Source organism: Dermacentor albipictus, chromosome 8, assembly GCF_038994185.2.
Source record: "Dermacentor albipictus isolate Rhodes 1998 colony chromosome 8, USDA_Dalb.pri_finalv2, whole genome shotgun sequence".
NCBI classification, from domain to species: Eukaryota; Metazoa; Arthropoda; class Arachnida; order Ixodida; family Ixodidae; genus Dermacentor; species Dermacentor albipictus.
This window is the reverse complement of record NC_091828.1, coordinates 118542501-118569985: the sequence shown is the minus strand read 5'-3', so window position 1 is coordinate 118569985 and position 27485 is coordinate 118542501. Positions and strand designations below refer to the sequence as shown.

Below are 27485 nucleotides of genomic sequence, written 5' to 3'. Positions count from 1 at the left end.
AATATTTTTAGCACTTATTGCCTCTTACGGCATCGTTCATAAGCACACAATCGGTCGAAAAAGCAACGAAAGTTCGGGAAAGAGATGTTGACGTCATCACCCTGAAAGCGACACTGATATCAACGGCGGGAAAGAGAACCTCGGTGGACTAAGCGTTCGTGCGTCCCCACTCAGCCACACTGCCAAATTTTTTTGCATCCGATTTTAAACGCTGATTTCATTACTAATGGAATCTTCCATTTTCTCGGTACACTACCTCTTTGGTTTCTGAAATGTTGCTATTGTGCAAGCTATTTGCAACTACAGGCGCAAACTCCCCTAACTTAATTCGAAAATCGCCGTGGAAACTAGTTCTCTGACAAGGATACTCCCATCTCTGATTTTGCACTGCCCCGTGTGGGATAAGAAAGCTCCCTCATATTAATGTTCGGTGGAGACAGAAGAAACAAGACGCACAAAGCGTCGTCAATAAATAAGTCAGTGCTGATTCCTCACATTTACTAAAAATTTTAATGAAGAAAGCGGGAAGTAAGGGCTTATTCCAGGCGCAATTTTTGGCGCTGCTAAAAATATAGCCAGCACAATACCGCCCAAATTTCTATTTTCGCCCATATCCAGGTGCCGCCTATTATTAACAGAAACCATTCTGAACTGACGCAACAAAATATCCCCACGGACCAGGGAGTCATGACGACGTCTGTTCGAGTAACACCTGTAAAAGTTAAAAATTGCACAAATGCTATTTTCACTCGGCTTCTTGCGTCAAAGCAGCTCTGAAGACGTGGGAGGAGGAGCTACATTTTCGTATATAATGGGCTCCGGTGCACTCAATGTGTCCTAAAGCACTCACTGCAAAGAGTGAGTCGATGACAATGGGACGCGTGTTATTAATCTGCGTGCTCGCCGCGGCTGTGGCCTGCGTGGCATGTCACCCGTCCTCTGGCGGTACTAACGGTGAGTGTCATTTGCAATTTATCTGTAGTCAAGGTGTTTAACGCAGTTCATACGCTCGTAAGCTCCATATGCCGATAATGTTTCCGGTGAACTCTACTTTCTTCGGCACCCCCACCTATAGCATAATTCCTAATACTGTATTGAAGTAATACTGTAATGAATCTATTGGAAATAAAGATATATTCATATTCATATTCAAGTCCAGGATTCGAACCGCTGCCCTCCACTTCGCCCTCTTCCTTTGTGTGGTTGTCTATTGTGCTGTTTAACGTGGGGGGTAAGTGCACACCATTTCTCGCAGCTCTTGACCGCATACACCGCGCAGAACGTCTGTATTCCATATTGATGCCTTCTTTTTTCTTTTTGAGAAAGCAGCAGATGGTTTCAGCGACCGCTTGACTTGAAGAACGTGCAGGCGTCTTTGTTCTATTCATGAACTCAAGTGACCCTTGGGTCTGACTCATAACGTATGTTAAAAATGAACTGCAGAAAAAAAACCTTATTTCGGCTAAATTTGTTTGAAGAGCAGTGTATATCACTGAAGCAATCTTGGCAAAGCCGCAGTATTGGTAACTGTATACGTTTCTTGTCAGCTTTTAAACCCCACCTAAGCAGAGGATCGGTGCGCGAACCTGTTGGTTGGGGTTATGACGAAGATCCCATCACTCCGCTTCCGAAATTTTTCAGTGTACTGCAACAAGTCATGGGCACCGACTGCATCTCGGTGGTCATGCCAAGAAGCCGCGCGTTCTAGGTCATGCGTCATTTTGGGCAAGCGCAAATGACGACGGTGTTTTTTCAGTTGCGGTATGAAAAACACCTATTTTTTCTAGCTTTTCGTGATGCTCTCGTTCGCATTTAAGCGTCAGACATTTCATAGAGTCTCCTCTATATCAATATTATGTTCAGCAAACTTTCTTGCACAACCTAAAAGTTTCTTGCCATTGGCATTCAAGGCAGAAATCGGGACACAAGTATTCTACGACCACTGGCCACGTAATGCGAATAGACTTCACCTGAGATGGAAGTGTTCTATCGGTGAAACTCGTACGCACTAAGTGAGTGGACAAAGCGTTCTTGGACGGGTGCGACGCTCGAGGCACACCAAAGGCGGTCGCAACTGCTGACAGACGTACCGAACGGCAGCTCAACGTTCAAGTACGACAACGCGCTTTCGCTCATGCCGAGCGGTGCTGGTTCCCGGCGTCTACTCCGAAACGGCTTGGGCGGTAACGGCGCGCCCCCGCTTGCGCTCGTCTACTGCTTCAAGGGTGCGACCCTTCTGTGGACAGGGTATCTTGCTTTAAATGGATTCAAACTTCACTTACAGCGCATACATAGACAAGGAACTAAAAGAACGACGAAGACAAGCGCTTGTCTTCGTCGCTCTTTTGGTTCCTTGTCTATGTATGCGCTGTAAGTGAAGTTTGAATCCATGGAATACCAACTAGCCCGTACCCAAACCTTGCTTCAGATAGAAGTGGCTGGATGATGATGACGATGATGATAGTGTTCTCAAGAATGGAAAGACGATGCGCAAAACGAGAACAAGGTGAAAGCAATGAAGAAGACAAGTACACTTCTCGAAACGTTGGCTCCTCCTTTCACCTTGTTCTCGTTTTGAGGATCTTCTTGAATTTCCATCTCCCGCCTGCCTCGTGTTTTCCCTAAAGAACGTAAAGACGCTTGATTCTGCAACCCGTGAGGACGCGTCGTCAGGGGCGAGGGATTGGGAAGTTATAGATGATAGAGAAAGGAGGGAGGACGTGGCCTAGTAGACTTCACTATGCACGATAGGTAGTGGTCCTCAGTAAAGGGGCTAGCGCTGTAGCGGGCGCTCACAGGATATCAGCATGCCGGATGGATCCCGTGCCTGGCGCCTGCTCAGGACCTTGATGGTAGGACCACCTGTGCAACGCCAGGTGCTCTCAGAAGCTATATTCTTCCAGGGAACCTCTGCATCTACTCTGGTGGAGTTACTAGCCGACTGGTTTACGGCCGGGCTAGTAACTCCGAAATGCTTAGGCACGTGCAAACACAAAAATGATATTCGCATTAAAATTCATGGTGGCTTTGGCGACCTCCCTTTTTACTAGTACAGAAATTTCCGTCTAGCACAGTCGCGTCTGCTTACGGTGGACTGCTCTGCCATTGGGAAGAAACGTCAACCAGAGAAAAAGTTTGTAAAAGCGTACATGCGAAGAATCTTCACTGAAGGACAGAATATGTACCAGAGTACATACCTGGTCGCTGAAAATAATGACACGCAACTCCTGAATGGCGCAGATGTAGTGAGAGCTTTAAAGAATTTGCAAATGTATGAGGAATTTGAGAAAGAATACTGTAATGCGCTGCAAATAATTACTGAGCCATCGTTTTTCTTTCCCTATTTTCAGGCGTCATAACACGTTCCGACTTGGTTTCAGCGATGCCCTTGCTGAGCTAAACAAGGCGTTTTGTTCATATTCGGCTAAAATAAAGGGTGTATTATGGACGATACGTAGGTAAACTTCATAGACAGCGGCTAATTTTGACATTTGCAGTAAATTACGCGCGCATGCAGTCAGAAACAATATTAATCAGTTTTGCGAACAAGGAATTTATCTCCTTGCTCTGGGAGAACTGTGAACTCAACCGAAGTCACATATAGTGGAAATTGAGTGCGGGGGGATGTTGGGAGGGAGGGAGGACACCATGGTAAATCATCAAATCAGCAACAAACTAGCCCATCAGCTGCGCATTGCTGAAACTGGCCCATTGCTGAAACTTTCATTGCAAGTGTTCGAAAGAAACTGCTTCGCTGGAAGACGGGTCGCAATTCTCCATGGTCGCACGCATCTACTGTCTCTTTTTTCTTATCAATATTGCAAGTAATTCTTTTTGATAGTACTTCGTTGCGTAGAACCTTGATAATACTATTACCTAAACTAGCAATACGTTTATGCCGTAGACTGAAACGCAAAGTACGATTCCTTGTTTAATTATTAAAATTATTTGTCACAAATGTGCACTTTTTTCTGTATGCTGCACTGCTGCTGCTGGGCGAGATGCGGCACCTTTTGTGAGGCACTTATTTCATTCTGTTGCTGTATTAGCTTGAGATTCAATACAGTTCGCAAGAATAAATGCAAATTCAAATAATGTTTCGGGCTCCCATAGTTCACGATGTGCGATGAATAATAGGTTTACGTCTGCTACATATTAATGTAACTAAAAGAAGCACTTCCAGACCCTTTCACTTATTATTGCTATAGAAACTATATGGACACTCCATGCGCTTTTTTACTGTCATCGTCGCCGCGAACCGCATGCTGTATGTGCGAGTGAAAGCGTGCGATGGTGAGCTGACGATTGCGGCTCAATCTCGTGTACGCAAGAGAGAAAAGCGGGGAGGAAGCGCGCCGTGTTCCGTCGCAAGCAACGAACTGGGCGGAGGGGAGGTAGGGGGGTTTTGTACTTCGGCATCAAGTGGGTCTGGCGCAGCCGCGCACTATGGCGTGCGCTTTATCTTGAAAGTAATCTGCTTTGAGGGCGCAGTCTATAGGTGAACCGACGGCTCGTAGCTTTGCGTGTGCTCGGTTCTCGCCGCCCAGTTTGCGTTGAAGCGATAGACAGCGCGAATGTCACTTCGCTCGCTACAGCTGCCGCGCTTCCTCACGCCAGGTTTTTGACAACGATTGCCCGTGGTCATTGAGTGTGATGTTTGCGTGCTTGCCTGTGCGCTCTGACACCATGCTGGTTAATTTAGTTAGTAAAGAGCAGTTAAAAGTTTATACGGCCAATGAAACTACTATCCTTACTTATTATGACATTCTACTAATTTTTTAACGCAATTGATGCTTCGTCTTTCGGACGAAATTGCAGCTTTTTACAGCGAAGCTGTATATGGCTAGCCGATTCACCCGCCCGTCTGTTTGTTGGTCGGCGGTACGCCGAAAGCTCCTCCGGCGCAAACCCACGGGCATGCGCGAAAAAAGAACAGAGAGGCGCGCGATTAGCAAACACAACCTAGATGGCACAATGTCTGTTTACTCCGATCCATGAAGTCACGCCACCTGACCCGAAATTTCTATTTATAAAGCTGGCATGATGAAAGCGGTGACGTGAAAATCACTGCTACCTACTCGGGAGCATCTCAATTATGTTCTATGGCAGTCGAGCCAGGTAACATGACGTCATGGATCCGAGTGAAAAGGTTTTGTCGTATATATCTATCGGTGGCGCACGATTAGCTGCGCCAGAAGGGAGATCGTTGCTCTCCGCCACAGCCGAGCACGCATGCAGCAGTTTTTCCACTGCCCCCAAGTGGTAGGCCACGCTTAATACGTACTGCTGTGGAGCAGGTAGCTTTCGATCAGCAGCGCCACGAGTAGAACCGAGAACGGGCTCGTCCACGCCGTGCCGATGCTGCAGCGGGGCAAAAAAAAAAAACAGGTTCGCTCAGCCCAGTGCAAGCAGCAACTGCGTACCAAGTGTCCGGCAGCCTACCAACCCGTCGTTTAATGAACTGTTGGGCTGAACCCAGTGATAAACACTGGTGCGGCACATTTAAGCGTCGCTGGTAACCCATCTGTACGGAGGGCTCGGGTGGTGATTTTTCTGTAATAAGAAGTCGATATATATATATATATATATATATATATATATATATATATATATATATATATATATATATATATATATATATATATATATATATATATATATATATATATATATAGAGAGAGAGAGAGAGAGAGAGAGAGAGAGAGAGAGAGAGAGAGAGAGAAAAGCCAGGCCGTTCGCAGTTTGAACCCCCCTCCCCTTTTGAAAGGTAGTTGGTACGCCACTGGACTTGTTGTAAAACACGTATGGTATGAATTGTATACAGCGTTCTTAGAAATTGTATGAACTCATGTAAATTGGGATGACAGCAAATTTCCACCCAATACACATAATATCTTAAAAGCTGGCAGCAGGCACGGCTTACTGCCTGCTGCATGCAGTAGGTGGAAGATCAGCGTAGCGTAAATCGTTTTTGTCAAAGCTATCATTTTGCCATAGTAATTTGTAAGAGTATAAATATCCCACAGAAAGCTGAAGTGCGGACTGAGACGTTGTGCTGACAGAATAAATAATCCACCATAATATTCTTATGAAGCCCGAATTGGCACATCTCGAAGAAAGCTTTCATTTTGCCAAATGTTTATGCAGGAAAGGCTGGCGGGCGCTATGCTGACGGGGAAGAAAATCAACAGCAGCAGCAACAGCAGCAACAGCGACAACAGCAGCAACAGCAACAACAGCAACAGCAGCAGCAACAGCAGCAACCGCAACAACAGCAGCAACAACCGCAGCAGCAACAGCAACCTCAACAACAGCAGTTACAACAGCAGCAACAACAGCAACCGCAACAACAGCAGCAACAACAGCAGCAACAACCGCAGCCACAGCAGCAGCAACAGCAGCAGCAACAGCAGCAGCAACAGCAGCAGCAACAGCAGCAGCAACAGCAGCAGCAAAAGCAGTAGTAGCAACAACAGCAACAACAACCGCAGCAACAACCAGACAAAGAGCAACAGAAAGATCTAAAGCCCATGCAACCACCGAAGCCAGACCTGCTGCGCTTGAAGCAGCCATAAAATATGGAACCCATTTGCAGCCAAAAGGACTTGCTGTAACCCTGGTAAAAGGCCCTCGCCAAAGAATAAATCATGTTTGAAGACTGCAATAGTTTAATAAATTAACCTGTCACATAGAAGAATTGTACCTTCCTTATGACTTCTCTCCATTTCATTGGAATGTGGCTCGAAAACTGAATACACGTGACAATTTCCACTTATTTATTAGGAATATGGAAGTGTCGTGTTTTACATAACCTCACTGATGGTTGCCTTGTTACGATTGTCACTAAAACTAAGACTCTTGGTAGTACTAGTTCCCAAATACTTGCAGTACAATACTCATAATATTCATCAGAAAAAACAGCAGCGTTCAAGATGCACAGAGAGAGAGAAAAGAATAACCTTTGAGAGTGAATTTCCTGCCGTTATGGAACCAGTTTTCGTTCGCCCGAAAAGTTTATTGATTTAATAATTTTCAAGCTTCCGCAGATTGGCAATGGCGAACACAGCTAAACTTGAAAGGAACTACAGAAAAATTTGTTGATGATGACATTACGATAATTTAGCAAAGACCCACTTTATTCAGAAGCAAGCTAATCGACGTTTCACATACGCACATGTTTTACTTGAATATGGTTTCTTAAAATGTAGATTCATTTTCTCAGTCCATACATCTGCATTCGACCAGATTTTGACCTGCTCAAGTCACGCCTATTTACACGGAAAGCTAAGCTAGAAGCAGAAGCTGTAGACCAAGACAGAAAATTACTAATTTCGTCGTCTTCCGTGCCATGATTTATCTGTTTACGGTTCTAAAAAGGCTCAAGAGCTGTGGAATTGCATGAGGGACAGGCTTATTTCAGTAAAACGAAAACTTGAGGAGCGGTTTGAAATGATGCAGGTCAGAGCACCGCACAGCGTCGGTGGGCAGAACGCTCCAGTCGTGTGCTCTTGTCACAACTAAAAAACAAGGTGAGCTCAGGTAAGTGGCGATCTCGTGGTGAGGCATGATAAACAGCTTTGGCAAGGCCTGTGTGGCTGCATAGGTAATTACCTGCTTCTCTTTAGTGTTTCTATGTCAGTACGGCCAGCAAGTGGTTTATGCTCACAAGCCTTGACCCAATATCAATACTAAAAAAAATTAGTCATGGCTGCACGACTTTGAGTTGATTCAAGTGTGTTCGGTAGCTCACACTGAAGACAATGCCAAGGAGAGCATCTATACACTACCTTAAGACTGTGCTATTAATTACAAGCTCGCCCCAATTCATGCCCTTAATTTTTGCCACTTATTAGCGTAAGCATTCACGAACCGATTATTTCTTTAGCAAAGCTCATGCTACCGTGTATGGTCACTGCCACAGGATTCTCCCTGACAGGTATAGATTATACAAGACAGGACAAGTTCATAAACAACACGCATGACGGCAATGTCCTCAAGGTTTGGTGTGCATAATCTACATTGTCGCAGGCTTTATTCATCTTGTATAAGTACTCGACACCAGCTGTGGTGACTGCGCAGCGGGAGCCACGTCTCTTAATTGGGAATAAAAAAAAAATATGGGGTTTTACGTGCCAAAACCACTTTCTGATTATGAGGCACACCGTAGTAGAGGACTCCGGAAATTTCGATTGCCTGGGGTTCTTTAACGTGCACCTAACTCTAAGTACACGGGTGTTTTCGCCTCCATCGAAACGCGGCCGCCGTGGCCGGGATTCGATCCCGCGACGTCGTGCTCAGCAGCCTAACACTATAGCCACTGAGCAACCACGGCAGGTGTAATTGGGGGCTAAAACTGTCTTGTGCTTCATATGCCCACTACTTCTCCAGAGCAGATTACATTTAAACTCTAGCCCTAGAGCTAAAAACCAAATACAATATACGTTTTGCCTGTTGAAGGAAACATAGGCGTATAATGTGTTATTGGCTGAAACTGGAGTTCTAGAAAAAGCAGACTTCAAGAGAGAGAGAAACAAGCTTTAACGATATGCTAGAGTTGCTAGCCTGGCTGTTAGCCTGATATCATGCTCCATCTGCTGACTGATGATCATGATATATGCAGCCATAAACACTTAACAGCACATAGTCTCTCTCTCTCTCCCTGCCACAAGCACACACACACACACTTAGCTGCATTGTGTGAGCATATATATATATATATATATATATATATATATATATATATATATATAGAGAGAGAGAGAGAGAGAGAGATAAATAGATAGATAGATAGATAGATAGATAGATAGATAGATAGATAGATAGATAGATAGATAGATAGATAGATAGATAGATAGATAGATAGATAGATAGATAGAGATAGATAGATATGCAGGAAAGAGACGACGAACTTTTTGGAAGACTAATTTACTAAATGTTCTGAGGGCTGTACTCTGACGAAGGCTGGTCCACCAGCCGACAACGTTTAGTAAATTAGTCTTCCAAAAATTTCGTCGTCCCTTTGCTGCATATGTTACTCGGGTCCTGAGTGCCTGCGGGTCCTCGGGTCCTGCGTGTATATATATATATACATACATATATATATATATATATATATATATATATATATATATATATATATATATATATATGCGTGGGTGTGTGTGTGTTTGTGTGTGTACGCACACTGTAGATAATTTAGAAAGTTTCGTTAAAGCTGGCAGCGTTCAAGAGCGCCAGCAGCACCTTCCTGGCATGTGACGCACAGGTGATGCTTTGCCATGGGCCAATATTGTGCCTTAGTGCTAAGCTCGAGTCTCGTTGAAGGTGTAGTGTCATCTACAAAGACTCGCTCTCTCTCTCATGCGTAGCGGCAGCTTTCGCGCAGACCATGTTGCAGCTCTTCAGGGACGTTACACGACGAGCCCATTGGCGAGTCTTTGAGCTGAATCTTTCACATGAAGTAGTTTGTCTAAACCACGTTCAGTCTTATGCGGTGAAGACATGCTTGGTCTTGGCTATTGGGACCTCGCGGTATGTAAAAGTCACAGAATGGATCTGTTTTGTATCAGGGTCCTTACTGGTAGCTGGCATCGGTCCAGAGGGAATACTGGAAACACCAAGCATGGGCAGATACCAGTGTCGCCGCATCTTTTCTCGAGAAAGGTAACTGAACCATTTCTCTCGAAGTGTCGTGTCCAGCTTCGGCCGCGCTGTCAGCCTGAGCGTTGCCTTGTATTGCGCTGTGGCCTGGTAACAACTGCAGACCAACGCTGTCATGCAGTTTCAATGTTACTCACAGCACCCACTTAAAACACGGACACAGAAGAGAGAGGAAACACGAGCGCTCGTGTTTCGTCTCTCTTTTGTGTCCATGTTTTCAGTGCGCGCTGTAACACTAATGCAGATGTACCGACTCGTCCAGCTAGCTACCGTACTACAGGTAGTGCAGTTAACAGGCTTTATTACATAGGCGTCTGATGTCCATTACGAGTAGTTCCTGCATGCATGGCGACGTCATGGACTGCAGGGTCGCTCTCGAGTCGGTGAAGATGATCCAAGGCTCAGCGTGCAGACAGCACACAAGAGTAGAGAAGTGGACAACACGAACGCAGTTGTCTGGTCGATGATGTACATCAAAGCTGCCCGCAGTGCAGCACGTTCAGTGGCTGTAGCTGAAGTGCGGTGACTGAAAGTGGCAAATATGGTAACCCTCGCAGACCGAATTCCCACACCGATGGGAGATACTGTAGGTGTAACGGAGCCATCAGTGTAAATGTGGCGGTGGGTCATGTAGTTGGTGTTTCATGCTCCACTGCAAAATTTGACTGCGCTGGACCAAGAGTATTTCTCTTGCTCTTGAACCCAGACACGAAAGTGACAATGGATATCGGAGGAATTTTCCACGGTGGTTTCGTCGGCATAGAAGGGCTTTGAATATGTCCCGCTTTTCGTATCGTCACAATAAGGCGTTGCAAGAGAAAGGGCTGCCCAAATTCAGAGACCCTTCTTGATGATAACTGATTCCTTGGAGTCGAATAAACGCAGCTCGCATTTAACGTGATGTTCCTCTCTCCACTCGCGAGCGTGAGCGGACGTTCTGAGGGGTGAGACCTAGACATTAGGTGGGAAGGGGAAGGGGTGTCATGGCGTACTTATCCCTGTATGCTCGTTCGGGCTACTATCGGTGGTTTCGGGTCAGCTAAAGATGAGCACTCAACCCATTTGGTGACAACAGACAACAATACTGCTGCAAACACTATCCCAAAGCATTCCTTGCTGAATTCCGAGCAGCTTGCGGTTGTTACGTAGATAGAAACGTTTTCGTCTCGCATTGTTTCGGCCTCAACAACAACAACAACAACAACAACAACAACAACAACAACAACAACAACAACAACAACAGCAGCAGCAGCAGCAGCAACAACAACAACAACAACTTGCCTGATGCTGGGACCGAATTCTTGCTTCCCAGCGCAACAGACTGATGATGTCACCATTATTAGCACGGCAAGCTGGGCTAGTTGGTGAATAAAACATGTTCCTATGGGTGGGCAGCGCAACCCGGACGAAGGACGAGAGGAAGTATTGTGTATCGTGTACTTCCTCTCGTCCTTCGTCCGGGTTGCGCTGCCCACCCACAGGAACACGTTCAATCACCATTAGGTCGCCGTCACCTTTTATTTTTATTGCCCTGCACGCAGCAGTGCTTACAAATTAAGAAAAGTACAACATATTATGCTACGATGAACCTTCAGGCGCTGTTGGGTGACTACATTTTATTATAATTCTGGCATGCTTAGCAAAGGTTCCAATTGGCAAACCTACTCCGCAACATGCGTCGTGGATTTTCTTCACTTCGGCATAATCGGACACCGGAAAAATATTCGCGCACAGGTCTGCCATCAACAATATTATGGTGCCCAGTCGTCCGTGATTGCCGTACTCAATGCAGGCCGAGGCATATAACGAAATTATATGGGACACCATCCTTATCGTAAACAGGGACATAATGCATTTCGTACGGATTTATTAGTTATCTAGAGAATGTTCCAGAAAGAACATCGCACCTCAAGAATCTACGAACACCTTCTGAAGCCTCTCGAGTTTCCTCCGTGAGTAACAACGGGTACTCCGCGAAAATAGTAAAGTCACTACCTTATAATCCTGTTCGCGTGTATACGTCTCTCGTGCCAACACCAGCGATCGTTTTGAGACGACTGGCTCCTGCGTCCCATTCCGTAGCACGAGCGTGATACCTTATGCACGAGAGTCTCTTGCGTGCCTAAATTAGGCGCGAAGAGCATGAAGAGCATGCGCGTATAGTAGCGAACACTTCCATTGCCTGTGTGCATCACGCCACGCCGCAGGAAGTTGCTTTTAAAATGGACAACGTGCCGTAATCTTCCTTCATGGCAGCTAGCGCTCTGAGACACGGTGTAAGACCAAGCAGCATTCGGCATCGGCCAGCATTTTTCAGCCATTTCCTTATATTACCTAGCACTGCGTGGACGCGACGTGACATTGCACCGCCTTTGAGTGCCGGTCGAGGTAATAGTAAAACTTGGAACGCATCTGCGCTGGTACCCACAAAAGCATCGGTTGACATGGCATTGCTATCTCTGTCCGACTAACGGCGTCGTCGTCAGAATTGTCATCGTCTTCCAGCCGTCGTCATAGACAGGCTTGCGTCCGCACGCAGTTACTCCCCTTATGTAAACGCATTTTGTATATCAGGGAATGCTTTCAAGATCCCGGTACACGAAATGGCTGGTGGGCAGAAAATCCAAAGGTAATGAGTTTTAAGTCAACAAAGCAAACTATTTTACGGTATGTCTAATTTCTACCTAAAACGCATCGACGCTAGTAATTATTGAAGCAAGGTAATAATTCATACCTACCGTTACTTTTTCTTCATTGATCTCATCACGCGAATGATTGAAGCTGAATTTTCCATACAAGGTTCGTAGCAGAAACATCGCTTAAGCGATATTGAAGCACACATAGCACGAGGTGAGCATGTTTCAAAATTGAAAGACCCATAAGGGATCTTATTTACGTTTGAGGCATGTTCTTTCGGAAGATCAGTGTCTTTGACCAACGTCTTCCGAATTGTATGTCTCCCCGCTCACGCCCCGCTGAAACAGCTAGAAAATCGGCGAGGTCCGGAGAGCTTAATTCTCATGAAACATAAAAAGAACTTTGGGAATAACCCATAGGGCCTGAGTTTTATTAGTCATATCATAAGAAGCCAACAAAGACTGACACCGAGGACAATATAGGGGAAATTACTTGTGCTTAATAAATGAAATAAGGAAACGATAAATTAATGGAAATGAAAGTGAATGAAAAAACAACTTGCCGTAGGTGGGGAACGATCCCACAGCCTTCGCATTTCGCGTGCGATGCTCTACCAATTGAGCTACCGTGGCGCCGTTTCCCCACCAACTTTCTTGGGTATTTATGTTTCCTAGTAGAACTCTGGGAGTGTTAACCAGCGCCACCACTCACAGACCTTGGCGGCGGACGTGGAACATACTTTCTGCCGCAGGCATCACGAGAACGAGATCTTTTTGGGTGAAGGCAATCTAGTCAATAAACCCACACGTGCTACCTGAAGGCATCAATGTTGCGGATTCGAGACCCCGTTAGGAGAGATGGCGCGGCGTAACGCGTTGCGTTTTTGTGCGGGGCTATCACACAAATGGCGTTGATGCCTACGCACCAAATTCAGCGATGAAAGCGAGGCTAGTGTAATGCAAGAATTTCTTCGGCTTGATACTGCTCCGTTTTTATCATCACCAGCACACGTCTAGCGAATCGCGCGGACAACGCATGCATAGGGCCACTCGGACAACTGAGAAAGGGCGACATGATCAGGAATTGCTATTTAATTGTTACAATTTCCTTATTCAAGATAATATGAAGATAACCATATTAAGCCAGCAAGATGAGCGGCAGCTAGTATTTCCATTGATAATAAATAATTTGATGCACTTTTACAGTTGCATACTAGTAAGAGGCTGAGATTAGGTCACTGCAAAAAGTAGACGCCCTTTCTTTTCCTAACACTTCAAAGGTGTAGTCACCAATGATTGTGTGAAAGAGAGTGAGATTTCCTGCTGGAAAATCCCCAATGTACCTTCATGAATTCTCATGTTCTGTAGTTGGCTCATAGTAGTTGGTGTGAAGGGAAAATAAGCAAGATAAAACGTAGAGAAAGGCAACTATGGTGGTTATGATGAACAAGCTTTTGCCCGTGTACCGTAGACGCCTGTCTTGATGTGACATATGGAGTTCTGTATTGGGTAAAACATCCACAATGTCTTTATTTTCATGACACGCGCAGGTGTTATTACGTGATTTCAAAAGAACTCTTCAAAAACGTTCTATTGTCAATCTGTGCCACACACACACAAAAAAACGGTAATTGCCTATGTGGATATGTGGGCGTACACAAAGGATATGAACATGATACTCCGGCTTTGCGGTTTGCGCACAGTCTGGGACATACGCAGAGACCACACGAAGTATTGACGACAGAAATACGTTATCCCTCACTGCAGCTTCAGGAACAATTGTTTTTACAAGAGGCAGGACATCTGTCATTTCTCATTCGTAAAATCATCCATTCGCAAAATGAGTCGGGACAAGCCCTGTATGAAAGGAACATTATTGTTCCGTGACGAGCTTAGTTTTTTTTTGTAATTAGTGCTACGCCACATTTGCTGCCTCTTGCCAAATTGTGAATGTTATTTAGGGTGTCGACCACGCGCTGTTAAAGTCATCTGAAAGTGGCGTTGTGTTACAGTTCAGCGTAAGTGATGAATGAAGACACTTGCATTCGTAAGCATCGCAGTGAGGGACTAAGTACTAATCGTAACCATGTTTTTGAGAAACCGGCTTGCAGGCCTGTTAATGGCCAACAATGCTACGAGCAGTGTGCCAGCAAACTGGCTAACAAAACTGCAGGGTACACGATACACTTTTCGCTCTATGTGATGGGCCCAAAAATGCTTAGTGCGAAACTGTATGAGGAAAGAGAGGAAAGAGAGGGGTGAACAGTAGGCTCGCCTAGTCCAGTGCGAACCGAATATACACTTTTTTAAAGAAAAAAAAATCAAGGACAGTTCCCTTTCTAAATCGACATGAACGTCTTCTTTATACAATTAGGCGTGTTTAGAACACCTGCTTTCTCTGCACAAAAATTCAAACTAGTGCAGATTTCTTGAGCTGGCTACTAATACTGGGAAACAGTATTGAATGTAGAGAAGTGTTGCGATAATGAAAGAAATATTGACGCACAAAATGGATAATGACATGGTGGGAAGCCCCCATGGTGGGCGGTTATTTCTGGATAAAAATAATGAGGGAGGTCTGTTTTTGTGAGGAACTTGAAATAGACATAGCGATTTCATACAACTTTAAATTACGCAGGCAATGTGTTCGTTCAAAAGGTCTGACCAAAGGGAATAAACAAGATGCTGCTGACGCATGAAAGATTTTAATCGTTAATCATGCCATATGCTGTCCTGTAGAAAGGTAAGTTCGGCCGAAAGAAACGAGACAATAAATGCATACGGAGACATTATGCGGGTAAGAATAGCAGAAAAAAAAAACGAATTTATTAATGATGGCTTGCTTTTCATCGATACGTCAATAGAAATTACCTCGTCGATTTACAATAAAGACCTTTGCAGGAATGCTTCTTGTCTACTAACGTTGTGTTGCGGTGGAAATGTCAATCGAGATGTTCTTTTTAGACACTTCAAAGAAAATGTCGGAGTCCTTCATCGTCAGCGAAACAATAAAGCACACGTACCTGTCGCTCCTTTGTAGACTTGTCTGCTTGAACAAAGAGAATTTCCTAGAAGCTTTAGAGCGTGCCTTTCTATTGTACGCCACGTGTAATAGCTGCAGCGTAGTGATTGTAGATCATACACCATGCAGGGGCGGGAGGGTTCCCTTCCTAGGCATATTGGGCGAATGGGTACTGGTTCCTCCTTAAAAATGCGCACGTGTCCGGTCCTCCTTTTTAGTCTTGTCCCGCGTTCATAAGCGCATCTTCAAATGTGAATAAAGTTACGAGAACGCCGATCCGAGAGGAACGGCCTGATATATTTACAGAAAGCAGAGCTGAGCGTGCGCATGTATATCTCGTCATGGAAGGTTTGCAGCTGTGGAAACCAGAGGTTCTTAGAGTGCTGGAGCGCACCGTAAATAGCTTTCTGGCTGAATAAACGTACAAACAATTGCAGACAGAGTAACGGGACAAGATGAACGAAAGTGCCCTGTCCATGCACCGTATTTTTACCCGGCGTGCATCTTAGGTGAGAAAGAAACAGAAGCGCGTGCCAGCTACTTGTACGGCGGGGCCTTAGCAACGGTTCTTACTTAACGGTGGAAAAGACAATCCCAGCCACTTATCTTTACGTTTGCTAACAGGTCTTGATCCAGCGAACAAACACTCTCAGTTGTCAGCTCGCAATCTCCTGAAAATCGTTCAGTATATCTAGAACATTTAGTATTTTTGGTGTCTAGTTTGTTTCTTAATATAGATGTAGTTAAGAATCAGCGCTTTTCGTATTCACTTCGTCCTTGTCCGTTGTTTTTCTGTTGCGCAATAGCCAGCAATCAATGCACGCCAATTCGCCCAGCTTTCAATTCTTATCTTGCATGAGGTAGCAAAGTTCTAGACCCCAGACTACCGCTTCCTCCACTGCTGTGTTCTAAAGTAAAAATTGGCGGATGAAGAAGAGTTGGAGTGAAGAGAAGCGTAATTCAAACACATTGTGCTTTCTAGGCCTCCCATGCTAAGGTTCCCAGTTCGAAAAATTTTGTCGAGCTTCTGTAAGTTTGTTCTATATCGAAGCAAGTTTGGTTATACAAGTTACTGGTGAACATAACAAAAGGATTGGGAAACAAAAAAAACAAAAATAAACGAAAAACGAAACGACAGTCTAAGTGCGATGCTTTTGTGTGGCTTAGTTATCAGTAAGGGGTAACATTAAGAAAAGAAACCTTGGACTAATAGCTAAAATATTGTGCAGATGAAACTCGAGTTTTGGAATCTACGTAGGTGCAGCAACGCTATCGTGAAACGATTAATTGATTGTTATAGAGAATTAAAAAGTATACGCAGAATTGCGCTTATTTTCATTGTATTTAACGTGTAATCTGAAGCAATTTTAGGCACCACAAAGGTAACTACTTTAGCGTTATGCAATGTTTACGTTTATGCGCTGCACTCTTTACAAGGTATGCGGAAATGCAACAACGGGTTTTGGGTAAGTGGACACGCATCAAGGACACAGCTGAGTTGCTTGCATACATTCGAATTCCGTATTACCCCGATACTTGCAGGGCTCTATTCAGTGCACAGAAGAACAAAGGGAGAAACGTCGTCGAGAAACTCATCCTGCAGTGTGAAAAGCCCGCAGGTGCCTGCGCAGATGAGACCCGACTGTTATTGGTGAAGAGAAACAGAGCCTTTGCATTGTTTAGGTATGCCGTGGCATGCAATTTCAGAAGAACCACTGCCTGCTGCACCAGGAAGCGCTCTGTACAAAGCTTATGAAATGAGCAAATGATGAGGATTGTGGCGTAAGTCACCCACAAGATCACACGCATGCAGGTATTCGTCTCCCGTGGCTCGGCGGAAGTTATCAATTACCCTAACAATAAATCGGTGGGGTGCCTGCACTTGCCATTCACCCCGCTTTCCCTACAGCCTTCTGTTCAGTTGGGATGACTGCACACTCATTATCGATGATTAACTTCCCCTTTTCAGTCTGACCATTGCAGCGTGAAGTCCCATTTTATTGGTTCGGCTACTTCTCTGCTACGGCGAAGGGTAACAATATCAATTGCAGGATATTAGGGTACGCGTAAGGCAAGGGAACAGCAAAGTAGGGACATGAAATTGAAAACCATTTGTCATTATAGTTTTAACATTTCCAGAGGTGGCAGTTCTAGATATGCCTTCCCGTGAATTCGAAGGCAAATAAAACAGCTGGTAGTGCCCCTTGCGTGGCCTCTCGGTACTGGTGCTGATGTTGCAAGAAGTGGCGTTAGCCTGCTGTCTTCTTTCTGTGAGCGTTCGTCTATTTGCGCTTGGTGTGTTTCACCGCCTGTCCAAATAATGTATTCTTCTACCCAAAGACAAAGGGACAATAACGATAGCAAAGCGGAAACTAAGTGCGAACATGCTACTGCAATGAAAAAGGCAACTTTAACAGCTTCACTTATTCTCTACGGGCGATCCTTGTCTACTATAACTTATCAACATGTCGTTTCGACGCGCCGTATCTTTTGAAAGCTTGTGACTTCTTGCACAAATTGCAGAGCTCGCGTACGCTCACCACAACTCTTGTGCTTAGTTAGATCCCTCTAAAGTGAGTGAAGTACGCCTATAACGCTATAAAGAAAAGCGTGACTAATTGTGGGATCATACTTCTATTCAAGCGCAACAGACCAATTCCCCAACCATAAGGATATGATTGCGCATATGCTCCTTTGATGCAACAGTCGCTCTTGGAAACGCCTGGTGCTCGGGTGATGGGCTGGATTATTGGATTCATTCCTCCTGGCGGCTAGCGCTTTGAGACGCTGTGTCAGACTACATTGCCTTCAGGTATGGCCCGTAGTTTTCGCTTCAATGCATGCTCCTCTGGCGCGAAAATCGCTCTTTGAATTGTTTGGCACGTGCACCACGAGCCTGTTTCTCGCATTCCCTTCCTTGTGACAGTTAGCGTTTTGAGACACTGCCTAAAGTTGGTCCCCATTTTCGGCTAGATACTGGATGCCTCCCAGCTGGATGGAATTCGCCTATAATAATATTGAAATAAAAACAGTATAACCCCGGAATCCCTTCGCCCCGGGCAAAGTGCTGTGCCAAAGGTGTTAGCTGCTAGTATATGCATTACATTCAGCGTGGAAAAATGGTCTTTATCCGCCTGTACGCAACAGGCTGAGCTTATTGTAAGCTGCATGTGGGCTCTTAACAGGACTGAAAAATGAATAAAAAATTTTGCATAGAGTCCGCTCCACATCACTGCCTGTTTTGCAGATGTGTGCAAGATTAAAACATGTGCTGCCTAATAACGGAGATCGCGGGTGTTATATGTTTTCAATCATTTATTTATGAACAATGTTCTCCAGGCCACCTATGGCTACTCAAGGCAGGTGTGAGTACAGTTCAGAGAAACGCTTGGCACATGTATTACTAGTCAATATTTAAGAAAAATCGGCTTGTCGCTGGAATGTCACCGAACCCATTGTATCAATATTAAAAAAAAAGATGTTGCTGCCGTAGATGTTTCTGTTGTCAATTGTAGAAATTCCGCGATTGGTGCCTCATTACATTGCATGACATCGCTGTTAACCTTAAGGTTTGGATCGCTTGATTCTTTCTCGCTGGTTGTATAGTGTGATATGGTACGGTTGCATATTATCGCCAAACGTTAAAGTATGCGCTAGCGTACCACTGTGATAACATAAGTTGTAATGCTTACTTTTCACATTGGATCAGTGGCTACTCAGCGTTATGCGTCAAAGCACGAGGTCACTAGATCTATTCCTCATCCGCCTCTTTCCCATATGATGGTATGACAGCACTATGGTAACCTTTATAGCAAGACAATGGCTTAATCATTCAACATAGCCTCTTCTTAAATTTGCACTTGAAGCAGCGAGTACCTTTATCAGTTTGAAGGCTAATCCTTCAAAATGAGTTTCTGGACACGTATAGGTATTTCTGGGTGCCCAATGGCATGCGTCCAAAGACTGCTGGTGCAGTTGTGTGAACAGCATTTGAAGGAAGATTTCCACTGTTTTCATGCATCACGGACATACTTGAGTCTCGTTATTCTAAAAATGTCAGTATTACGAAGACAGTGACTCTTGAACCATGCTTTTATAGGGACGAGCTTGTCATTTTCCATTCGCATTTGGTGCTTAAGCTCGGCTGTTGACGGTCTTATGCATACGAAAGACACGTCAAACTGCAGAATTACCGTGCTCCTCCGGCATGAATACAGCTCGTTCCGTGAATCCGTCTGCACAGACCGAAGTCCACACTGACGCAAGCGGCTATGGCATCGGCGCTGTTCTCGCCCAACACCAGAATAGTACGGCGTGCGTGATAGCTTACGCCAGCCACCTGCTGTCACCTGCCGAAAGAAATTACTCCATCACCGAGCGGGAGTGCTTGGCTTTAGTTTTGGCTGTCGCCAAGTTCCGGACATACTTGTACGTCTGCACGTTTTCGGTCGTCACATACCACCACGCACTCTGCTGGCTGTCTTTCCTAAGGGACCCGACTGGACGGCTTGTTCGCTAGGCTTTGCGGCTCCAGGAGGACTTCTCATTTAGTGTCCATTACAAGACTGGACGCCTCCGCAAGGGCACTGACTGCCTCTCGCGTCACCGCGTGGATCTTGCCGATCTTGTCGCGCATGATCAGGTTGCCTGCGTGATGGCATTGACTGGCATGAACGGCATGCGCGCTGAACAACAACGCGACGCATCCCTACAGTCCACCATCGCCGGAGTGCAATCTGGCAGCACCGACGGCACGTGCCGCATGTTCGTGCTGCATGACGGCATCCTCTACCGCCGCAATAGCAACCCTGACGGCCCTGAGTTGTTGCTTGTCCTTCCTCGTCATCTGCCACCCGTCGTTCTAGAACAACTTCACGATGCACCGACGGCGGGACACCTTCGAGTTTTGTGTACATACGACCACGTACGACGCTAGCTATCCTGGCCGGGTCTCTGCGCTCTGTGCGTCGTTATGTCACAACTTGCGAATTGTATCAGCGCCGGAAGAAACCACTCCTGGCACCTGTCGGACGACTCCATCCCATTGAAGTTCCCTCTGAACCTATCTTTCGCGTAGGGCTTGACCTGCTTGGCCCTTTTCCGGCAACGACTAGAGGGAACAAGTGGATCGCCGTCGCTACTGATTATGCGGCACGCTACGCGATAACAAACGCGTTGCCGACTAGTTACGCAACTGACGTCACCGATGTTCTCCTTCACCACGTCATTCTCCAGCATGGTGCACCTCGACAGTTACTTACAGACCGCGGCCGCTCGTTCTTGTCTCGAGTTGTGGACGACTTCCTCCGCTCTTCTGCCACTGTGCACAAGCTGTCCACCACCTGCCACCCCCAAACGAATGGTCTTACAGAACGTCTCAACCGAACAATCACGGTGATGCTGTCAATGTACGTCTCCAACGATCACCGCGACTGGGACGCCACGCTGGCTTACGTGCGGTTCGCGTATAACTCGTAGCGACGTGACACCACAGGATATTCACCCTTTCTTCTATTGTATAGTCGCGAGCCACACTGCCGTTTGACACCATCCTCTCATGTGCCACGTGTTGCAACTGAGTACGCTCGTGAAGTCATCTGTCGTGCTCGCATGGCACGTCAAGTCACCCAATCTTGTTTATTAGCCTCACAGCATATGCAGAAAGAGCGTTACGACCACTGGCATCGCGATGTTAAGTTCGCCCCAGGTGCTTGGGTGCTCCTCTGGTCACCATATCATCGGGTTGGCCTCTCCTGGAAGCTTCTTTCTCGCTACACAGGGCCTTACGAAGTCCTAGGCCAAATTAACGACGTCAATTAGGAGATTTCGCTGCTACACGTTGATGCATCCTCAAGTCAGACGCCTGTTGACGTCATGCATGTTTCGCGGCTGAAGCCATAATTCTCTCGCAATTCTTCGCCTGCCGTGCGCCAAGATGGCGCTTCGCCTCCCGGGGGCCCTGTTACGGAAGGATGAGAGAAGAGCGAGGAAGAAGAAGATCGGAGACGCTCGCTGCTGCGTGTTGTTGGTGGTCAGCCATCTTAGCTATTCTGACTCATCCTGTATATATATTGTAACTATAGTTTTTACATACTTGCAATGTCTCCGTAAAAGTATTGTTAACACTACGGGAGCGAGCTACGACGCCATACCCTAACCGACGTCATAACATACGCCATAACAGACGCCATCATAACAGACGCCATAACATACCGACGTTTGCACTTCTACTGAACGATGCAACCACTAGAAAGAGAAAGAGGCGACAAGTTCTTTCTGCGTTGCGTCGTGAAACAGAAAATCGGTACGTGAACTGGCTATAGCATCGTCGGGAACACAGTGAACAAGAGCTTAACGCTTGCAGTCTAGACTTCACAAATGGCGAGTTTCTTTCTTATACGCGCAGCCGCTTGACATGTCACAGCTTTCGAAAGAATTGTTCGCCGAACTCTGATCCAGGGCTGGGACAATGACGCCGCGTTCTTAAAGAAACCGCAAAAAGTACCGCTGAAGCACGTCTAGCAAAGTAGTTGTATTTTAGCGAGAATAGTTTCAGGTTAGTACTCACAAGGAAGCCAGAAATTAGACTAGAGCAAGTAGGCAGTGCGAGATACTCCAGTATCCAGACCCTGTGCACAAAGACAACGCTTACAATTTCGCCCTTGTTGTTGGAACCATAGGGACTCTTAGTACGAAGATGAAGCTTATTAGCTGCGTTGCAACTGTGTTGGTCGTTTGCAGTCTCTTGTTGCCTGTGGAAGGAGAAAGAGACCTGCTCGCAGCGCACGGAGGTGGTAACAGCCTCTCGAACTACAGGAGAGTCTGGCCGTCGCGTCAAGGGAAGCGTAAGTAAAATGTTTTGTTAGCCTCGTACGATGTTCAATGATCGAAACCCATTACAAGAAAAAAACACAATGTTCTATAGAAAATGTTTTATGGCTGTGGCGAGTCTCCTAGATATTTTTCATATATGAAGACCGGCAACGTGACTGTATACCACCAAGAGTCTACGTCAGGAAGACCAGGGTTCTGCCGGGTATACTTCTAGTGCTTTGTGCCTTTGGTGCTATGCAGCGTGCTTTTCTTTAGCTGCTCCAAATGTTTAAAATTAGAAAAATATTAATCACGGTAACGTTGTGCTTACCATTCGAGTGTACGGATTGGTAGCCTGTAGATACAGAGCAATTTCCGCAATTACGCGCGTAATTAGCGAAGTTACGGCAATTAAGTTTCTAATTATCAACAATAGGTAGCTTTAGCAAAGGAGTACCTTGTAGCCCATCCTGGACACTGCCTATCTCCACGAATAAATTTTCAATAGTGAATTTCAAATGGGTGCTATGGGAACAATGAGTTACCCTCGGCAGGCTCCTTGAAACCGAAACCGGCCGTAAAAAGAGCGGCTGTGTCGTCGATGTCAACCCCCCTCCCCCCCCCCCCTCTCGCCTTTCCTCAAGTCTCCGAGGTCACCACCGGTCCGGGCCCAGGAGCAGCTTACGTTCTCTCTTTGCTGTCTGCGACGTTGGCCTAGCGCTTCAATGCCGGCAGTCCTCCAAATCTACTTCATCATTCCGTTGGGCGCCAAGTCGGCCAAGTGGCAGATTTACGTGTGATATCGGGATTTGTTGGCACATGTTCTTACGAACACTTTTAGCGTAATAATACTATTGCGAAAAATGCACCTTGGTTCCCAACATCCACCGAAATAGTTTCGGGAACCTGCTGAAGTGGCAGATGATGACATCATTATGGTGCCTTGTTGCAAATAGAACTATTGGAAATGCAAGGTTTGATATCTGACTTTACCTGGCTGTCGTTCAGACTTTTTGTTTTGTGTCCAGTGCTATTGGCACGAATGACCCAACTTTATTCAAGACAGCCCTTGCTCTTCTCCGATAGCGGACTGGCTTTCGCTATTTCTCGAGCGTAGTCGCTTCTTCATTATGTGTGGCAGGGTCGTCAAATCATGTTATTTATAGGACGTTCTCCCCCAGTTCTCTGAACTGGCCACTTGCAATTACGTTAATTACTTTAACAGTGTAGAAGTGGGTAAACAAAGCCTGCTCCATAGGAACTAACAGGTGAGCAGCAATTTCAGGTGTAAAAAAATCAGATAGCTTCAACAGTAACAATAATCTTTCAAAAAGTTTCCTACGTTAAACCTGCTGACAACAGAATACATCTTCTAAGAGTACGCAGAAAGCTTTTTTTATTTTTACGCCCACTATCCAATTCTTATTGTTCCTTCATATGCGTAATTTAAGGAAAAAACTGAATGAAGCGTAGATATTGCGAGAAGTAAAGTTGGAGGCACTGCATCATGCTTAAAGAAGGCGTCGAAGTAGTATTATACAAATATCTGCCACACAAACAATGCATAGATCGTGTCAATATGATCATGGTATGGGTACGCAACGAGACAGGCTTCTGGTGATACATGCGCGTCATTGTGATCTCGCATAAATGGAACAGTGAATTTATAATTACGGAGCAGTGATCCTTCCCATCACTTTTTTTTTGCAGACTGCTGGAGACGGAACGAGGTGTTTAAGGAATGCGTCGGCACTGGCTGTGAAGAGGGCACCTGTTGGAAACCTACAATCGGTCCTAAGTGCTTTCGAAACTGCAAAAGCGGATGCTGCTGCTGAAAAGACTATTATAGGAACCACAGAGGCAAATGTGTTGCATGGAGAACGTGCCTTAAGGAGCTGTATCCTTGGACCTACGAAAACTATCCATTTGGCCAAAATCAGTGGTGGTCACTGACGTCACACAGCTAACCCGTGTCCATTTGCGGGCATTTGTGGAAATAAAATAGGAACAAGAGCTCTTCCACATGTCAATGTCATTGGGCGTTTTAGGGGGGAAGGGAGGGGGGGAATACAGCAATAGAAGTGGATACCTTCGTTGTTTACGTCTCTGTATGTAGGGTTGGTTATTAGAAGTCATCTGCTACTGTGGCTCATTGTCAAATACAAAACAACAGCAAAATCGCAGCAGTGATAACAGAGTGAAATAATGAACATAAGTGACATACATTACGCTAGCAGAAGAAGAACCTGGTGAGATCGCGGTTTGTGCCATTCTGTGAAACTGGCTAAGAGCTTGGGAGCTATTCCAAGCCAATGAGTTTCTATGGGCACATCAGAAGACGACAGCAACGCTCAAATTGCGACTACTGTGCCGTACCAGAGACAGTAGTGCCCATATTGTACGTCTGCACAGCATACTGGCATGAACCTCAGGTTATGGACTCTTTTCTGCTTAGTGGCAACAAAGAAGTGCTGCGCTAACAGCACGGGTCATGATACAATTTCATTACAAAACCGTACTGGGCTGAAGACTATGAGAGAAATATGGTGCTCTGTTTACGTAGAAATTTTTATCGCACACCTTTCCTTGCTATCATGATTGTTCAGGTATCTTTGCTTCTATTTGCCTGTTCCCCAGTCCAAAGTAGCAGGTTGAAGCACTTAAGCTAAGGCAGTTCTACCTGTTTCTCTACAAATAAAATTCGCTCCCTTTCAAATGCCTATTTCGGCCCTCTCGCCTAGTGCTATTGGTCACACGCAGTGCAATATAGCATAAGAATCCGGAAACCGTGCAAAACATATCCCAGTATGATAATTCACATCCGCCTCTGTCAGAGGTCGTTAATTTAGGACCTTGGCCAGACGTTAAATCGAGTTTTAAGGCCATTCAGACGTACCTCGCTTGATGTTTTAAAAAAAGCACGGATGTTGACTGTAGGCTTTCAGTAGTCGAAATAACTTACTATACGCTTTTCAGCTTCCCTCATCATCGCCACCCATCATGCGCATTTTCCTTCCCTCTTTCTTTCTCTCTTCCCCTTCCCCCAACACAGAGTAACTGGCTAGAGGAACGTGCCTCAGGCCTCAGATGCAGTGTCACGTGAAGTAGTTCATTAAAAAAATGTTTCCATCAAGCAAAGAACGTAGAAATAGACACATGGCCCGAAGAACAAGGAAACAATGCGGTATTAGGCTGCGCATAGGGTGAACGTAAGGCTTTGGGTAGATCCTACCACATTCAGGAACAGCTGCCATTTCTGAGACATGGCTGGCAAAGAAAAATTTATTTTATAACAGAAAACGAACAGCTGTCTTGGGAGCTTCAAGTTGAAGTTGCTTGGCGTAGCAACAAGCCTAGCAGGCTTCCTTTTTTCAGGAGCGATGAACCCGCCAAATTACCAACCACATGAAATGCCACACAAATAATTCAGTCCTGTATTCGATGCGCGGTCAACCATTTAGGTGCGCCACATTCGTCCTATCAAGTACCTTGGCAGGAGTAATAATATTATCAATAATATTTCCGAACAATAGGTATTGAATGAAGAGCCCCTAATTTCAATTACCCAATCATGCATAATGCTGCCAGAACACGCCAGCTACTTTTCTTGGTAGTACAATCAAAGGTGGAGGCCTAAAGTTGAGCTGAAAATTTTTTAACCGACGTAAAAAGACCGCTACCGTTCATCGTCGAGTGGATGGAGCTGCAGAAGAAAGACATTTACGCGAGCACTGTAATGTTTTCGCGATTCCCGATAAAATTGTTCGCCTCCGCTAACAATGGTGCCGCAGCCGCGCAAAGAAGCAAAAGGCACCGCCGAAACACGTGCGCAATTCTCAAAACCAATGAAGAGAACATTCAATCTGTTATTTCCAAGGCAACCACGAACTGGAAGAGCAAGTAGGCATCATATGTGATAAACTTTAGTATCTGAACTCGAACTCTGCATGCTAAGAGAACGTATCGCACTATTGGTTACCCTGTCTCAGTATAGAGAAGACAATCGCTGTGAACCTCATGATTGTTTTCATCGACTGCGGAGCTATTTCACATGCGGAAGAAGAAAGTAATCTTTCCGCCAGCCACACAGGTGGCAATGGGCTGGTGAACAAGAGGAGAATCTGGTGGGAAAATTCTTGAAAGTGTACGTATGTTTTTTTATTACACATGGGGAAGGTTGTATATTTACTTTTTTATGTGATCAATTACCGAGAGAAAGTACAGGAATAGGTCGAAGGTACTACAGTTCTGCTTCATCTTTCAGATGTTTGAGATAGAAGAAATATATCCCTGCTCTTTCTTAAAAATACGCAATGGCGCTTGTAGCCTACGATCTTTCCTTTTTATCGCGTAGGAAATTGAAATAAATTAGTGACATCTCAGAACGCCTAATCAAAGCGAGGTATGCAGCGGAAGACGTTGCTTCATGGTTTTATGGTTAAAGAATATTGCGGAACATAACTTCGTCATCAAAGAGGGCGCACTCTTCCGCTTGGTAAGATCGTTGCAAAACATGGCTTTGCCACCACACACACCGCTGTCAATATTTGCGCGTCACTGGGACCTTGCAGAATTTGTGACGATTTCCTTTTTGCGTTTAGGCAGTAGGAATTATTTTTCTCCATTTTACGCAGACAGCGGGAAACGACACGAACCGTTCAAGCAATTAGTTGGCACCACAAGCGAAGCAGGTACCCGTTGGAAGCCTGCGATCGATCAGTGCTAAGTGGTGTGAAAGCCACACAAGCAAGTGCTACTGCCCCCCCGCCCCACAGAAAAGAAAGCTCCTGCTTAAGCTCCAGGGGCTAACACGTTACCAGAAGAATGCGCGTTAAGCAGCCGCAACCTTACGACCAATGAGACTATCAGGGGAAAGCAAGTGGCGGCCACTGATGTCACCTAGCTATTCAGGCTCGAATAGTGTGCATCTTTGGCAGTACGAATGAAATACGGGAGCTCGCAGGTGTCAAAGCCATCGGGCGTTCGAGGTGAATTAGCAGTAATAACGGAGGATGCATTTCATTATTCGTGTGCTGGATTGTACTGTCTATAAAAATTCATATCCGCCTCTGTCAGAGGTCGTTATTTTAGGACCTTGGTCAGACGTTAAATAGAATTTTAAGGCCATTCAGACGTACCTCACTTGACTTTAAAAAAAAAAAGCACAGATCTTGACTGTAGGCTTTCAGCAGTCGAAATAACTTACTATACGCTTTTCAGCTTCCCTCATCATCGTCACCCATCATGCGCCTCTTTCTTCCCTCTTTCTTTTCCTCTTCCCTTTCCCCCAACGCAGAGTAACTGGCTAGAGGAACGTGCCTCAGGCCGACCTCTCTGCATTTCGCATCATTAAA

At 45.5% G+C, this 27485-nt stretch overlaps 2 protein-coding genes across 2 annotated transcripts in view; one reads left to right on the top strand and one right to left on the bottom strand.

Moving 5' to 3' along the window:
* Positions 1–27485, bottom strand: part of LOC135910324 (uncharacterized) — a 312252-nt gene that overhangs the window by 272268 nt on the left and 12499 nt on the right. Inside the window, exon 2 of the transcript XR_011508107.1 lies at positions 5285–5361. The gene's annotated coding sequence lies outside the window, so the exon portion shown is untranslated. The remainder of the gene's footprint in view (positions 1–5284; positions 5362–27485) is intronic.
* LOC135910278 (centrosomal and chromosomal factor-like) lies at positions 790–6697 on the top strand. The gene is made up of 2 exons (XM_065442345.2): positions 790–954; positions 6148–6697. Exons 1-2 carry the CDS (start codon positions 831–833, stop codon positions 6462–6464), a joined length of 441 nt encoding a protein of 146 aa, XP_065298417.2. The 5' UTR covers positions 790–830; the 3' UTR covers positions 6465–6697.

Coding starts and splice junctions, on each gene's coding strand:
- LOC135910278 (XM_065442345.2), top strand. CDS start 831: ATGTGTCCTAAAGCACTCACTGCAAAGAGTGAGTCGATGACAATGGGA. Junction 955..6,147: donor GTCCTCTGGCGGTACTAACG/GTGAGTGTCATT, acceptor ATGTTTATGCAG/GAAAGGCTGGCGGGCGCTAT.